The following is a 15,580-nucleotide window of genomic DNA, read 5'->3' on the forward strand; positions in this document are numbered from 1 at the left end:
GAGACTAGGGAGGTCAACCAGATAATGTCAACCATATGGTAAAATCATTACACGAAACGTAATGAGTCCCAGTGCGAAATCTGTAACAGGGACCTATGTGTCAGTAATAATTCTGGTAATTTGGGACTCCTCAGGCACCAGCTGGGGCGGGGGTGACTGCCATGTTACTGCAGATCCCCAGAATACTTGCAAACTTATTCTTGTCGTGCAATGTTATTTAATCTTTTAATGTCTTGTAATCTACCAGTATATCTCTGTATGGATCGGTCGGGGTTAAGGATCCTGACTCTGCCCCTGTAGGAAGTTAGGTGCTAGACTTAGGTCCGGCCCTAGCTGTTAGTTGTGTGTTAGCTGAGGAAGTGAGATGAAGCTACATCCCGCAATTTACAGAAAAAAACCATCTCTACTTCACAGTGTGGGCAATAGAAAGGAAAGAACCCAAAAGATGCAGAATCTGCAGGGCCGAGTATTGGAGTCAGTCAGTAAGGTATTTGCTGTTTAAGGCTGATAGAGACTCTACTGCTGTGAGAGGGACATTGCTAAAACACCTTTCATTGTTGGATATGGTCCTGGTCTACTCTCAGCTGGGAATTACAGCCACTATTGCAAGAATAATATTATCAGCCTTAGATTCTGCAGAAAGAGATTTTGGAGAGATAGAGTACTACAATCCCCATCCTGACCTACAGTGCTGCCCATAATTATTCATACCCCTGGCAAATTTTGACTTAAAGTTACTTTTATTCAACCAGCAAGTAATTTTTTGACGGGAAATGACATAGGTGTCTCCCAAAAGATAATAAGACGATGTACAAGAGGCATTATTGTGGACAAAAAACATTTCTCAGCTTTTATTTACATTTGAGCAAAAAGTGTCCAGTCCAAAATTATTCATATCCTTCTCAATAATCAATAGAAAAGCCTTTATTGGCTATTACAGCGATCAGACGCTTCCTATAATTGCAGACCAGCTTTTTGCAGGTCTCCACAGGTATTTTTGCCCATTCATCTTTAGCAATGAGCTCCAAGTCTTTCAGGTTGGAGGGTCTTCTTGCCATCACCCTGATCTTTAGCTCCCTCCACAGATTCTCAATTGGATTCCAGTCTGGACTCTGGCTGGGCCACTCCAAAACGTTAATGTTGTTGTCTGCTAACCATTTCTTCACCACTTTTGCTGTGTGTTTTGGGTCATTGTCCTGCTGAAATGTCCACTGGTGCCCAAGGCCAAGTTTCTCTGCAGACGCCTGATGTTGTCGGTGAGAATCCTCATGTATTGCTCTTTTTTCATGGTGCCGTTTACTGTGATTAGGTTCCCTGGTCCATTGGCTGAAAAACACCCCTAAAGCATTAGGTTCCCACCACCATGTTTGACAGTGGGGATGGTGTTCTTTGGGTTGAAGGCTTCTCCTTTTTTACGCCAAATGAAGGAAACATCATTGTGACCAAACAATTCAATTTTTGTTTCATCTGACCATAACACAGAAGACCAGAAGTCTTCTTCTTTGTCCAGATGAGCTTTTGCAAAGGCCAAGTGAGCTTTTGTGTGCCTTATCTGGAGAAGTGGCGTCCTCCTTGGTCTGCAGTGTGCAGTGTCTGTTGGATTGTCTGCCTTGGGACATTGCCACCAGCAGAGCCCAGATTCACCAGGACGGCCTTGGTGGTGATCCTTGTATTCTTTTTCACCTGTCTAACTATCCTCCTGGCAGCACAGGTGTCACTTTTGGCTTCCGACCACGTCCTCTGAGATTTTCCACAGGGCGGAACATCTTGTACTTTTTAATAATACTTTGCACTGTAGCCGCTGGAACTTGAAAACATTTAGAAATGGCCTTGTAGCCCTTTCCTGACTTGTGAGCAGCCACAATGCGCAGCCGCAGGTCCTCACTGAGCTCCTTTGTCTTAGCCATGACTGTCCACAAACCAACTGCAGAGAGCTGCTGTTTTTCACCTGTTGAGTTGATTAAAACAGCTGTTCCCAATTAATCAGGGTGATTAGGATGCTTTAGAACAGCTTGGACTTTTTGGAATGGTATAGAACTTTTGATTTTCTCACAGACTGTGACAGTTTGTAAAAGGGTATGAATAATTTTGGACTGGACACTTTTTGCTCAAATTTAAATAAAAGCGGAGAAATGTTTTTTTCCCGCAATAATGCCTCTTGTACATCGTCTTATTATCTTTTGGGAGACACCTATGTCATTTCCCGTCAAAAAATTACTTGCTGGTTGAATAAAAGTAACTTTAAGTCAAAATTTGCCTGGGGTATGAATAATTATGGGCAGCACTATATATCCATACATTGCTATCTGGGAAGGTTCGCACTGTCAATTGTTTGGAACTGTGGTTTGATACCGTTGGATGTACTACAACTCCCATTCGGCACTTTAGTAAAGAGAGACTGGCTCATTTTCTACAACTGGTCTGGTTACTGACTCCAGCACCATACTCCAGCCACAGCACCTACATATCCTCCCTCGCACCCGTACAACACTGATAACACCAATGGCACCCCAACTACCGTTAGGCAGGAGCCCCAACATCAGGGTATGCCCTGAGAGCAGAAAGGGGGCACCCTCCTATCACTGCCCTGGTCCTGGGGAGCATTGGCGTGAGGATTGTCACTGTGAATAATTATTGCAGTCAGAGCCACTACCACTCCCATCCTCTGCTCTTGTTCCTCTGGGGATTGCTGCATTAGCACCCCCTGTGGCAATGCCTCTGCATACTACAAATATCAGAAGGAATATGGCAGCTCTTCTAGAGTGCTATCTGTTAATAGGAATATAACTAATTGGCCCATGAATAACATTTATCACCTATCCACAGGATATACAATAAATGTATGCTTGCTGGGAGAGTCCAATCCCTGGACACCATAGTAATCATGAGAAGGAGAGTCCTGAGTCTCCCTGCTGGGTGGAGTGGTGGTCATACATACCACTCAATTCACTTTCTGAATACAGCACTCAGCTATCTCCATCAGTCATGTAGACTGTGATTGAGGTGGTAGTGGGCATGTGGAGGAATTCAACAGGGAACTTGAGAACCCGATTCTCGTGATCGGTGGAGTTCCCCAGTGATTATACATTTATCATGGAGTCATGTAACCATCTTGACACTTCAGATTTCACTCACATAAGCTGTATATATGTAGTCACATAGGTCTACATACACATACACACTGGTTGGCTTACATGAGCATCTGCAGCTAGACGGGGCATGGACACCGCTCGTCCTTGGATCTCCAGTCCAGTGGGATGATCACCATTAGTAAGACTTTGGCCAATTTCTTTCATCTCCACGGCCTGTGGAAACAACCTCCTGTTAATACTGTCTTCGAGTAGTGTTCCCCTTTACATATATCAATGTAAAAATACAGTGACGGAAATAATTACCTGTTTGCCTTGCCGTTCGGGTGGAATCTCTTCTGAGTGGCCTCTCTGAAATGCAATGCTCCGAGGGGTGGAGAAGGGATCTGGTGCTGGCTGTGTTACCCATGATATGGACTCCCGAATCCCAATGTCCTTATTGACCCTGCACAACAGAGGGGTAAAAAGGGTACTGTGTTTGTAGCCATACAACCTGTAATGGTTGTCACTATATGCCTCTAATATGCAGAGACTATGGCTGTCAGTCTAATCAGCCATTGTCTATCAAAACCGGAAAGTTCCTTAAAATTTCATCTGAAGTTAAAGGAACACTCCAAGGAAAACGGATACACGGCTCGAAGGAATGACTTCTATATTCTTAGGCTCTAAACTAGCAAAAAACATAGTTTATGGTTCCTTCCTATAGGGTTCCTATACTTTTTTCTGTTACCAAAGGTGGGTTTTATTAGACAAGTAGTAAACGCGCCTTCTTTCAGAAAATTGGGTACAGCCATTATTTACACTTATAGATACTACATAACAAAATAAGGAGAAGCTGGAGAGTGTTGGTCCTTTGGAGAAACCAATATATTAGTGAAAATGGTGGGAAAGGAGCGTGGCTTAAAGAGGTTATCCAACTATTTGTAATTGATAAACTGGTCAACTGGATAGGTCATCATTAGCATCTGATTGGTGGGGGTCCAGCACCCAAGATCTGCCAATCAGCGATTTAAGAAGGCTTGTGTGAGTGCAGAGGCCTTCTCGCTGCGTTATCCTAGGCCACTGATGACATGACCATTCACTTGAATGGGTCTGAGCTGCGCCAAGGCCACATGACCACTGGTCATGACATCACAGGCCCAGTGTAAGTAGTGAGAAGGCTGTGGTGCTCACAGGAGCATGGGTCGCGGGTGTTGGACCCCCAACAATCAGATCCAGATAATAGGTCATCAGTAACAAATAGTCAGATAACCCCTTTAAGGAGCGACAATGTGTGCTAAAATTTTGGTGCAAAGTAAGCCAATCAACAGGTGGTGTAAACGTAGAAAAAAGTGTCTAAAGACGAAATTTATCATCCGCCAGTGTTATAAATTTGGTGCATCTTTATACTGTCTAGTAAGGAGATCAGTAACCACTGGAGAAACTACAACTCCCACCATGCGCACTACTGTAGAAGTAAATAGAGCAAGCTGGGAACTGTAGTTTTGGAACAGCTGGGTCTAGTCTAAGTTCACACAGTCTTAGGTTTAGTAAATCTGCTCCAATGAATTTGCCATGAATTAAAAGTGTACACTACAAATAGACAGCTATGGCGTGACCCATAGGGCTCTCCTTCTCTATAGGCACTACAATATTAACACTGCATATAAAGCAAATGAGTCTAAGAGGTTTTCCTTTCTCCAATAAGTGAAGAGGCTGGAGGTTCAGTGAAGGCTTTGGCCAATCACTTTGCTCACATGAACGACTGATGAGCTACCAGCTTCCACGGAAATCTGCCAAATTATGTGTTCTAAAAAAGGCGGATCCTCCTATGAATATTCATGGGCATCCCATCTGATTTAGATCGCCGGATAAAATTCTGAAGGATCTCACAATAAACATCTTCATGGTGCAGGCCATTTTATCATTTATCATTCTAACTTGATTTAAACATAGACATGGAGAAATTTGGTGACGCATTGTCTTTAAAGAAGAAACGTGCTACTCACACGACTCCCCCATTGTTCAGAGATGCTGAGCTCTTCTGCTTTTGGATCTTGGTCTCACCAAGCTGACTGGGGATATTCGAATCCAGAGTTGGCTTCAGGGGCTGGAAAAGTGAGACGGTTCCTGTCTAATAAAGGATAAAGTGAGTGTGTGAATCACATTGTTGTAGCTTGGCCAGGAATGAAGAGACAATTTTTGGTACAAATTATGGTAATAACAATCAATTTAGTATAATGCTCCGTTAATATATGCCACCTTACTACATTGTGAAGGACCATCATGCCCAAATGCACAGCTGTCATCTATAAGAACATATGTCCTGATCCAATAACCATGGGGGTGGGCATTTGATCGAATATACTCTATGGCTGTCCATAAGGACCAAAGGCATATACCAATAACCACATATTGGTGGTCTACATTGAGTTATTTCCTCTAGATATAATATAGGTCAGCTTCAGTTTCTCCCTGGTTTCTTTAGATAGATATAGATATTTGCCAGATGGATAATATCTGGAGCAGCCCCTACAAGAAATCGTAGAATGATCTACTTAATTTTGGAAGGTGACAGCTTGAATTGCCCAGAGGATCTCCTACCTGGGATAAGACTCCCGGCTGCTGGTGAGATTGGTCACGGTTATTCTTGTTTTGCTTGTAGAAGTCAAAGATCATTAGTGCAGCGTAAACCTTTCCAACGGTTACTTCATCAGCTGTAAATACAATTCATAAACATTTAAGGGGTTGTCAGGTTAAAGAAACCCAATTAATAAAGGAAGGTTCTCCATTTAGGACCCTCATCTATAATGAAGAGAGTGGCTTCCAAGAATATTTCTTCTTCCGGAGGGACCAACATGTACATTACACAGACAGCTCACTAATTTCAATAAGTTCCTGTGTTCCATCATAAATTATAGCTGATCTCTGAGGACTTCATGTAGGGTAGCCAGACTTCTGGCTTTAGGCTGGACAGTCCGGTTTAATGGCTCCCTGTCCTCCGATCGGTGTAAGGCCTAAACAGACGCTTGGGTGTCCTCCTTTTCTGTGGCTCCAGCTACAGACAGACTGACTAAGGCTTTCGCTTATCCTAAGGCAGTCACTAGATCTTGCTGACATGTAATTCTGTGACTGACTGAAGGTGACAGAAGCACCTCACCTTAAGGTCCCCCCCTTTTTTTTCTCTTGCAGGCCACCGTTACTGGGAGAGGAGCCATGGCTTAGTTGGGTTGGGGCCTGACTTAGCTGGGTTGAGGGCATGGCCTAGTATGTCCTCCTTTTTGGGGTCAAGCAATTGGCCATCCTAACTGCATGTGATCAGTTTATTATTGAGAGACCCTTTTAGAGAAGGGATTATCCAGACTTCATACTAAGCCATATGGACATATGAATGATGTTTTAGTGACACTGAACGTGAAATATTGAAGATCTGGATGAGTAAGAGATGTGTCTTACGTTTGTGAGGAGGTACGAGTAAATCTAGGGTTTTCTGCGAGAGGTTGGGCCACACGGATGATATTTCCTTCCGCAGCTCTGCATCAGATTCATGTTGTTTTAGTCCTCCTGAAAAAAGGAAACCATTCAGCTGAAACTGACTGTTTTTTATTTTATTTTATTTTACTCATCCTCAGGCAAAGATGGGGTTCGCATCCATCAAACTGCACTAAAAACAGCAGAAAGAAACCTAATTAAAACCCTTTACAAGTAATGTATTAAAAGGGTATGCACACATTTGCAATCAATTTTATTTCCTGATCTAATGCATATGGTATAAAATTAAAATTTGGAAATGTCTATTGTTTTATGTATACAGCTCAGGCCCATGTGTCTGCAGACTACAAGCAAACCCTGTGCAGCAGATTCAGCAGTTACATATATGTTACGTCCTTCATTTCTGTCTCTTCCTCTTATTAACCCAAAATGGGCAGCTTAAAGAAAATAACACATGACTACAGGATGTGACTACACACAGGTCTGCTTGTAGTCTGTAACCGTATAGACACATAGATCTGCATAAGAGCTGTATGCACAAGAAATATACATTTTTTTTATTCAAGACTATCTGCAAATTCGCTACTGGCCCGTTACATGCCTATTGATGTGGTGTGCAGCAAAAACAATTGCCCGGCTGTTCCTGAATTAAGTTTGCCATAATGTCCAGCAAAAGAACCCACCTGTAGCTAGTTTTATATCCAGCGCTGTTCGGATTAAAGCCATCAAAGTGGATGTAAAGTGCACAGTGAGGTCTGTATCAGAGATGGGCATGTTCATCCGGACAAGCCGCTGCAGAAAAACTCAGACTGTCATTATGTCCGCCACTGCTGCATGATATCTAAACCGTGCAATATGGTGCAAAGGGTGAAGTCAGTGCTTCTCGACCAGTCGTGAAAATATATGCACATATTTAAGCGCTCTTAAGGGTTTGTCTAGGATTTTTTATGCCCCCACAGCAAGTGGAACCTGTGAAGACATCCATACCAGTTCCCTGCCACTCTGTGCCTTCTGGGTTGTCCACGTTGGAATTTTGGTCCCTGTATGTCGACTTTATAGACAAGGTTACGTGCCCCACCGTAACCAGTGACTGGTCTTAGTAGTGACGTGTTCCCAAGTGGCATGTGACCCAGGACAGTCATTGGCCACAATGGTATAGGTGACGCCATCCATCTAGAGCATGGATATCAAACTCACGGTCCTTCAGCTGTTGCAAAACTAAAACTCCAAGCATGCCTTGGTTGCTCCAGGCATGATGGGAGTTGTAGTTTTGCAACAGCTGAAGGGCCATGAGTTTGACATTCCTGGTCTAGAGTTTTACAGATGGGTACCAAAAGTCCAGGGAAGAGAGTCGGAATGGAGAGGCGGGAAGCAGGTAAAAATTTAGAAAAACAGGAAACGGAAATGTTTTCACTAGTAGGTCAAGATTTCTATATTCTTTTATGGAAAGTCTCAGGTCTTAGATGTTTAAGTGATAGGCACATAACACTATAAGTTCAATTTAAAGAAAAATCACAAGTGGTTGAGAGTCACTGACTTGACCATTACTGAGCACGGTTTGTGTAGATATCTTGGGATGCATCTTGAAAGGAGAAATCAGAAGAAGAAAAAATCAACAAAGCAAGCAGCCATCCTAAACTTGACGGTTCCCACTGGCTCAATCCTCAGCCTTTCTACCGTGAAGAACCAAGAGTATCTTGGTGCTGGGGAGAGAGCCTTGAAGGAACTATCAAGTTCTAGATGGAAAGATTGACTTTTAGACCCAACTTACTGACAGATACTGACTCCCAAAACAGATGAAATAGTTTGTGAATTAGCCCTAAGGCTTTCCAATCTTACTTCTACACACATAGTACGGTGTGTCCGTTTTGGAAGCTGCTCCATTATTTATGCCAATGCAGCCATCATCAAACCTGTATTTAGCCATAATTAAAGAAAAGGCCACTTGTCTGTGGCATGGTAACTAAAGACTATCTGTCAGTGGAATAGTTTGGGGCTCCCCATTATCAGAGTATGGGCCTGTCCCATCAAAAACACTGGGTATGGCTGACAGTAATCTAACATGCATGAGAGCCTTTAGGCCAGAACATAAAATGTGCATCTGGCTTCCTACTGTACAGGCTGGTAAGTTCAACCATGGTATAGGTGGCCATACATGGTCCAGAGTTTCAGCAAGTATTTAAAACTACCCATAGGGACAGACTGTAATAAACCTCTGTAGGACCAGCAGCCCCTTTATAGGATAGGTAGAAGGACTTCTTTCCATGTTTTCTTAAAGGGAAACCACCATGCTGAAAATGCAGACAGCATGTTATAGAACAAGAGGAGCTGAGTAGATTGATATATAGTTTTGTAAAAAAAAATATACAATAGAATAACATGTATTATATTTTTTAGACCTCTGGCTTTTCTATGCTTAGGAGTCCAGTGGGCGGTTCTACTCAATGATTGGCTGTAGGAGTGTGGATAGCTGTCATCTCAGTTACTCAGTTACTCCTCTGAGGTTTTAGAGCAATAAATTACAAGTTATACTGAATCGTTTCACACAAAACTAGATATCAATCTATATCCAGATCTGCTCAGCTCCTCCTGCTCTCTATTATGCTTCCGCAATTTGGACGTGGCACGTGAAGGGCACATACTGAATTTTGCTAGCCTTTGTAGTAAATGTCCACATAGCTTCCAAGTATGCATTGCACCCTACTTCTACCCTAGCCCTATGATAAAGTAATTTTCCTATGTACATTTCATGGTGTCTACTGCTCAGATGACCTCTTTTTGGCTCTTGTGCGCCCATACATTTTTGCATGGGGTGTATTTTAAAAGCCACTCATTTTACCTTTCAGTAAGCTGAGGCTAAAGTCAGAGACATATCTAGTACATGCAAGTAAACAGTTCCATGGGAAATATAAAACATGCACCACAATGCAGGAAGTCATGCAGAGAAGAGTCTTCTAGAGTAGAACGTACAGGAAGTGTGTCTACTTGTAGAAAAGAGTAGGGGGTGGTGGGGTAAATAGGGTAGTCTTAGGTTTGGGAATAGAGGACGTGAATGCAACCCTTTAGAAGAACTAGGGAACATTTCTTAGAGGGTCGCATTAATGCTCAGATGCTTGGAGGACATGAATTGGGAAAGTTGCAGAGATACCGTTTGGATGGTAGATCTCAGGGACCACTGGTTTTACATAGAAAGGAATTCACAGGGGAAAGCACAGCACGGTACGGGCACAGTACAGAGACAGGAGAAAAGGCTGGAAAGCCAGTGAGATACTGGTGGAGGTCGACACATCTCTTCTACCTTATATGCCACACGTGCAGGGCATTTCTTTCCCAAGCCAAGGGGAGGGGGCATGTGTCGTAGCATCTCGTACATGTCAGTGTAACCAATGCGCCCACTGCAGCAACGGGAAGGAGGAGGCACAGGTGGAGAGGCAAGGACAGAAGGACCAGACATGGAGAGAGGTGGACATCGGTAGAGGAGGGAAGATGGCAAAGATATAATTTCAGGAAAGTGGGAAAGACATGAGAAGCCCACAAGAGTAGGCGTAGGAAAATGAAGACAAAAGACAAGAAGGAAAATGAAAAAAATGAAATGAAAATTTCGGACGTGAGAACATTTTTAGTGTTGTTGAGGGCAAGGAAGACAGGAGAGGGGAGACAAAGAGGAAGATAAGAGGAATATTTAACATCCAGGGACAAAAATTTCATGAAGACAAAGAGATTACATAACCCACAAGGGTCAAGATGAAAGATGGGAAGAAGAAGGAGTACGGACAAGCAGAAGGAAGTGATGAAGGCCGAGCAGGGGGTTGAGAATGGGAAGGAAACAGACAAAAAAAACATATCTGATTAGCCTGAAACTGTACACTCCTGTCACCGAAGCACAGGTATGTTTTTTTGCATCATTTGGGTGAGCGAAGGTTAGTCGGGAGGGAGGGGATGTTGCTTTCTTTCTGTTCAAACCCTTTCACTGAAGATGGTCTTGAGCAGAGAGAGCACAAGGTGACATTTCAATGCTCCTTGTTTTTAACCATAGGGGGGGCGCCAGTTTAAACCCTTCAATGACAAGTGCATCGCATTCCCCTGCGGCATTGAAGGGGATAAAAATATTCTGATCATCATGCTTGGAAGAGGCACCAGGCAGCAACACCAATGAGAAGATGACTTCATTATCCCATTCACAAATCTCATTGATGAAATAACCCACCCCACACACCCGGTTGGATCCCAGATTATCGCTGATGATCTCTCTAGTGAAGCTACCTGGCGGCCTGTTTGGCAGGGGATAAAGCATGATGAAGGGGCAGGGCTAGCCTCGCGTTCCCATGCAGGCGCAGCCCCTCAGATTTTTATCAGACTGCCCCAATTGGTATGGATGCAAACTGGCTTTTGGCTGCAAACCTTGTAAGCCACCCGCGATGGGCAGCGTTTCCCCAGCCCCAGTGGAGGGGCAATAAAACGCAATAAATTGTACATATCCTTATAGTGAATACGGCAACTAGAAAAAGAACAATACAGTATATCATGGACTAGCAAAATAAAGGAAAAAAAGAAAAAAGCGAAAAATAAGAAAGTAAAATTCCTTTTAAACTATTCTCAGAAAAAATAACTGTTAAGATACATAACATTAATGCAGAACTCATTGAACTGGGGGGTGGGGGAATGGCAGAATTAAAATGGGTCCCCCTTCTTCAGTGCTAGTTTGGTCTTCAAAGGGCAGGCTCCTGATATTGAGGACCTATCCTCAAGATAGGCCATTAATATCCAATGGGTAGGGGTCTGACATCCTGCACCCTCACAATTTACTTGTTCCCTGCAGCCTCTGGAGCTGGAATTAGCACTTTGATTGGAACAGGAAGCAGACAGCTCCATTTAAAGCATAGTGGCCATTCCAGGTTACTGCAGCTCAGCTCCCATTAACTTCAATGGTAACTGAGCTGCAGTAACCCTGCATGGCCACTACATTTTGAATGGAGCCGTCTGCTTCCTGCTCCATTCAAGAGCTAGTTCCAGCGCTGGGCGCTGCAGGGGACAGCTGATGCTGGGGGTGCAGTGTGTCAAACCCCTACCAACCCCTACCTCTGATGGTGGCCTATCTCCTCTGAGAACAAAAGTATTGGGGATCTTAAAATTGAACTGCCTAAAGCCTCATGCAGATGTCCGTGGAACACGGTCCGTGAGATACCAGACTGGCATCCTGCTTAGTGCAGGAGCGCACGGCGTCATTGGCTGCTATGACGTTGTGCGCTTTGTGCCCTAAGCAACCAATGACGCAGTACACTCCTGCACTAAGCAGGATGCCAGTCCGGTATCTCACGGACCATGTTCCACGGATGTCTGCATGAGGCTTAATTCTTCTTTCCCCTCAAGATCTGCCATCAGGAGAAAGCAGCGGACACCCCAAAATGAATTATATGGTCAGCCAGTCCCTTTGAAATCGTGTATGACCTTCATACGTGCATTCTTGCACGTATGGTACTGGTGGATGGGTACCACCAGCCATGAGCCCTATATCAACTGCATGTTCTATGTCTATGGCAGGGAGACTAATGATATAAGATGGTATAGTGGCAAGTCCGATACTTGGTGTCATGGCTCTCTTTTACTATATGCTAATCCTATGAATTGAGGAAAGCATTAGGAATAATTCAGCTATACCTAATGTTAATATAATCATTGTTATCATTAGTCATACTATTAGCAGTGGTAGCAATATTATATTACTATTGCTCTTATACCTAATAATAAAAAGTGACCACATGTCATATTACAATGCATGCTTGTTAATACATAGAGACCATTAGGCGTGGTTCAATGCCATCATCTATGCAATTTTCAAACACAACATTCACGTACCAAGCAGCGGGGTCATACTCGGCCCAGACACGTATAAACTCATCCAGATGATGAGGACCCAAAATGGACGAGTCCCGTGTTAGGTATTCAAAATTGTCCATGATGACGGCCACAAAAAGATTGAGCATCTACTCAGGAACAGAGAAGACAGGCGGAAAATGCATTATTTTATCACATATAACCATATACAGTATATACACCTTCTTTAGGATATGGGTGAAGGTAGTCTCCCATTAAAAAAAAACATGATGAAAGGGCAGGGCTAGCCTCACATTCATGCAATTGCTAAGTCAAATTTTAAATGGTCTTTGCAGAAATATTATTGTCTCAGAGCCTGGGCCCAACAGTGGATCCTGTGGTACTTCTGGCCAGATGGCCATGAGTATGATGTGGCCAGCTTTGAGTGCCCCATTTGGTGCTAAGGCACATAACTGAGTCGAATGGAGCCTACAGACCCCATAGACCAGGGGTCAGCAACCTGTGGCACTCCAGCTGTTGTGAAACTACAATTCCCAGCATGCTCCATTCATTTCTGTGAGAGTTCTGAGAAGAGCAGAGGAAGTATGCATGCTGGGAGTTGTAGTTTCACAACAGCTGGAGTGCCGGAGGTTGCCTACCCCTGCCATAGACTATAAAGGGGTCTGTCAGGTGCCTGCTCAAAGGAAGATTTTTGAAGTGGAGACAAAAGTCCTGCATGCACAACGTTTGTCTCCTCTTTAAAAATCTTCCTCTGAGCGGAAACCTAAACCTCAGTTCTGTGCCAAATCCGTCCTTTCCGTTCTCCTGCTCCTATAACGGAACAGAAGAACAGAAAGGCTGAATGCTAATGTGAACTCAGCCTTAGGAGCCATGTGGAGGTTACATTAGCTATTAAGGGGACTCACCAGGAATGAGCACAGGAAGATGAAGGAGACAAAATAGAAGTAGGCAAAGTCACTTCCACAGTCGTCTCTGGTGTTCCCTGAACGGGGGTCACATGGCTTGTTGCTGAGACATGAGAGCATAATGTCATGCCATCCTTCTCCAGTGGCGCTTCTACAAGAAAGGACAAAACACAGAGTTACTTCGTTTGTGCACTGTGGCTCTTACCATGTATTGCAATAATGTGCTATAAAAGTGCTCCAAGCACCATCCAAGCATCCAGCGGTGGTGTGACAATGAAGAAAGTAGCTTGTGGAATTTGGAATGGGTCCCTTTGTGGACATCGGGTGCATTCTGATACTTGCTGAAATTTGCAATTTTTCTCTGTATTTGTATAGAGAGCAGATTTGAAATAATAGGCCGTATCCACCAGCCACTAGGTGAAGGTGTTTTCTTTGTTAATAGGGTGGAGTAAGTCGGCATTGTGGAGAGTCAGTTTGTGCCTACACACTGTAGTGAGAGGAGCTCATGCAGAGAACTGAACTACTTGCCTGTCCTGGATTTAGGTACCAGCTACTTGCCAGTCCTGGATTTAGGTTACCAGAAGAACCTTCAAAAGCAGGTCAAATGTACAAAAGAGGTTACGTGAAAGCCCAGTTGCAATAACCTGTCTAAAAGGACATATTGGCTCTACAGCACACAGTTTTCTTCTGGTGCCTGGATATATCTAAAAGCAGCTTGGCCAACTGTGAGAAGTATCCACATCCCACAGACCAACAGATTTTGTGGAAGTGCACTGTTTGTACAACAACCTGTCTAAAAAAAGGTGCAGAACATAGTCTGACATTAGGTGACCACCCTGTTGGTTGCATGAAAGTAAATGCCTGGATGCTAATGTAATAGTCAGCTAGAGAAGTGCAGTGTAGGGGAAAATTGCTCCAAAGAGACGACTGTGCCTGTTAACGCAAATGGCAGCCTTGTCATCTGCAAGAACTGTAAAAAAAAAATTGCATGTGTGTAACATCTGCCAGTCCATGCATGCTGAAACTGTGACTAGTGTCTTTGACCTGAAACTTCAGTACTGTTTGCTGCAAGCTGGCATCTTCATTTTCTGCACCACTACACTACACCGACAACTTTCATCCTCCAGCTTCACCTCAAAACCCTCAACACCAAGGGCACCCCAACCTACATCAGGCAGGAGAACCCTCAACACCAGGAAATGCCCCGAGAGGACAAGTGTGCACCATTCCACATCACTACATGAGTCCAGGGAATGTCAGAAGCTTGAGTACTACTACTCCCATGCTGCAGAATCCAAAGTGAAAATTAGACATAACTGCGGATTTGGAAACCTGCAGTATGCTTCATTTACTGCATAGATTTCAAAACCCTATCCACAGTAATTTGCTGCATAAAGCCTGCTGAATGTCTGAATTCACTCTTATGTAATAACGGAGTTATGCTGTAAGGCTCTGTTTTTTCATCATGTTCAGTGTATTCTCTGGGAAAGTTCCCAGCACATATGCCGAATGTAACCATAGCCCCCACACACCAGACCAGTATGCATGAGTATATTGTTTCTTCACTGTATAGTGTATAGTTTTCTGTTCTTTCTTGAACAGAGGGATACAGTAAAAAAAAACATACACCACACAATATATATATATTTTTTTTAAGTGGGAGTCAATGTCCGACATATGCTACTGTATCCCCATGCAATGGCATGTGCCAGAGACTTCCATTAGAGGTATATTTAGGAATACTCTGGACATATACCTCCAACGGAACCAAATAATCCAGGTCAATGCATTTGTAAAAACCTTACCTAAACAGTAGCATTAAGGCTTGAAAAAAGGTGCGGAAGTTATTGTGTCTGTTGATTGCGCTGTCATCAACCAGTGCAATGTTCCCAAAGACCTGAAAATGCGAAAAATAACAACAATCATGGCATCTGCTGGACACATACAAGATACATATCTATCCCATAGAGTCTCCATGGATTTCCACTAATTGGGTGAAAGCTCCACTGGGACACCTACCACAGAGTAGGGCAAACCCTATACTATGGTTCCTGGAGGTCTACTGGAGAGAAACTGGTCTCTGAATATCTCCAATGATCCGAGCAGGAAGTCACCAGATGAACATGCAAAAAATATTGCATTATGTCTAGTGCAGGGCCTCAGGGGTTGGACAGTAGGATTGTCTATGTGATGCTTTTTGAATCCTTGTGTCCTGCACCTTCTCCTCAGGCCCTTCGTATGGAATAGTGCATGGAGTGTCCCTTTAATGGGAAGGCACCT

The 15,580-nt window shown here is 43.6% G+C and overlaps 1 protein-coding gene across 1 annotated transcript in view; it reads right to left on the reverse strand.

Annotated features, from left to right (window-relative positions):
- The window catches only part of CACNA1B (calcium voltage-gated channel subunit alpha1 B), a 286,673-nt gene that overhangs the window by 16,417 nt on the left and 254,676 nt on the right, over positions 1–15,580 (reverse strand). Inside the window, 10 exon segments of the mRNA XM_044305824.1 lie at positions 3,195–3,305; positions 3,396–3,534; positions 5,078–5,202; positions 5,673–5,785; positions 6,525–6,632; positions 7,244–7,352; positions 9,859–9,955; positions 12,417–12,544; positions 13,301–13,451; positions 15,106–15,197. Coding sequence (XP_044161759.1) covers positions 3,195–3,305; positions 3,396–3,534; positions 5,078–5,202; positions 5,673–5,785; positions 6,525–6,632; positions 7,244–7,352; positions 9,859–9,955; positions 12,417–12,544; positions 13,301–13,451; positions 15,106–15,197 — 1,173 coding nt within the window.

This window comes from Bufo gargarizans, chromosome 9 (genome assembly GCF_014858855.1).
Source record: "Bufo gargarizans isolate SCDJY-AF-19 chromosome 9, ASM1485885v1, whole genome shotgun sequence".
Lineage (NCBI taxonomy): Eukaryota > Metazoa > Chordata > Amphibia > Anura > Bufonidae > Bufo > Bufo gargarizans.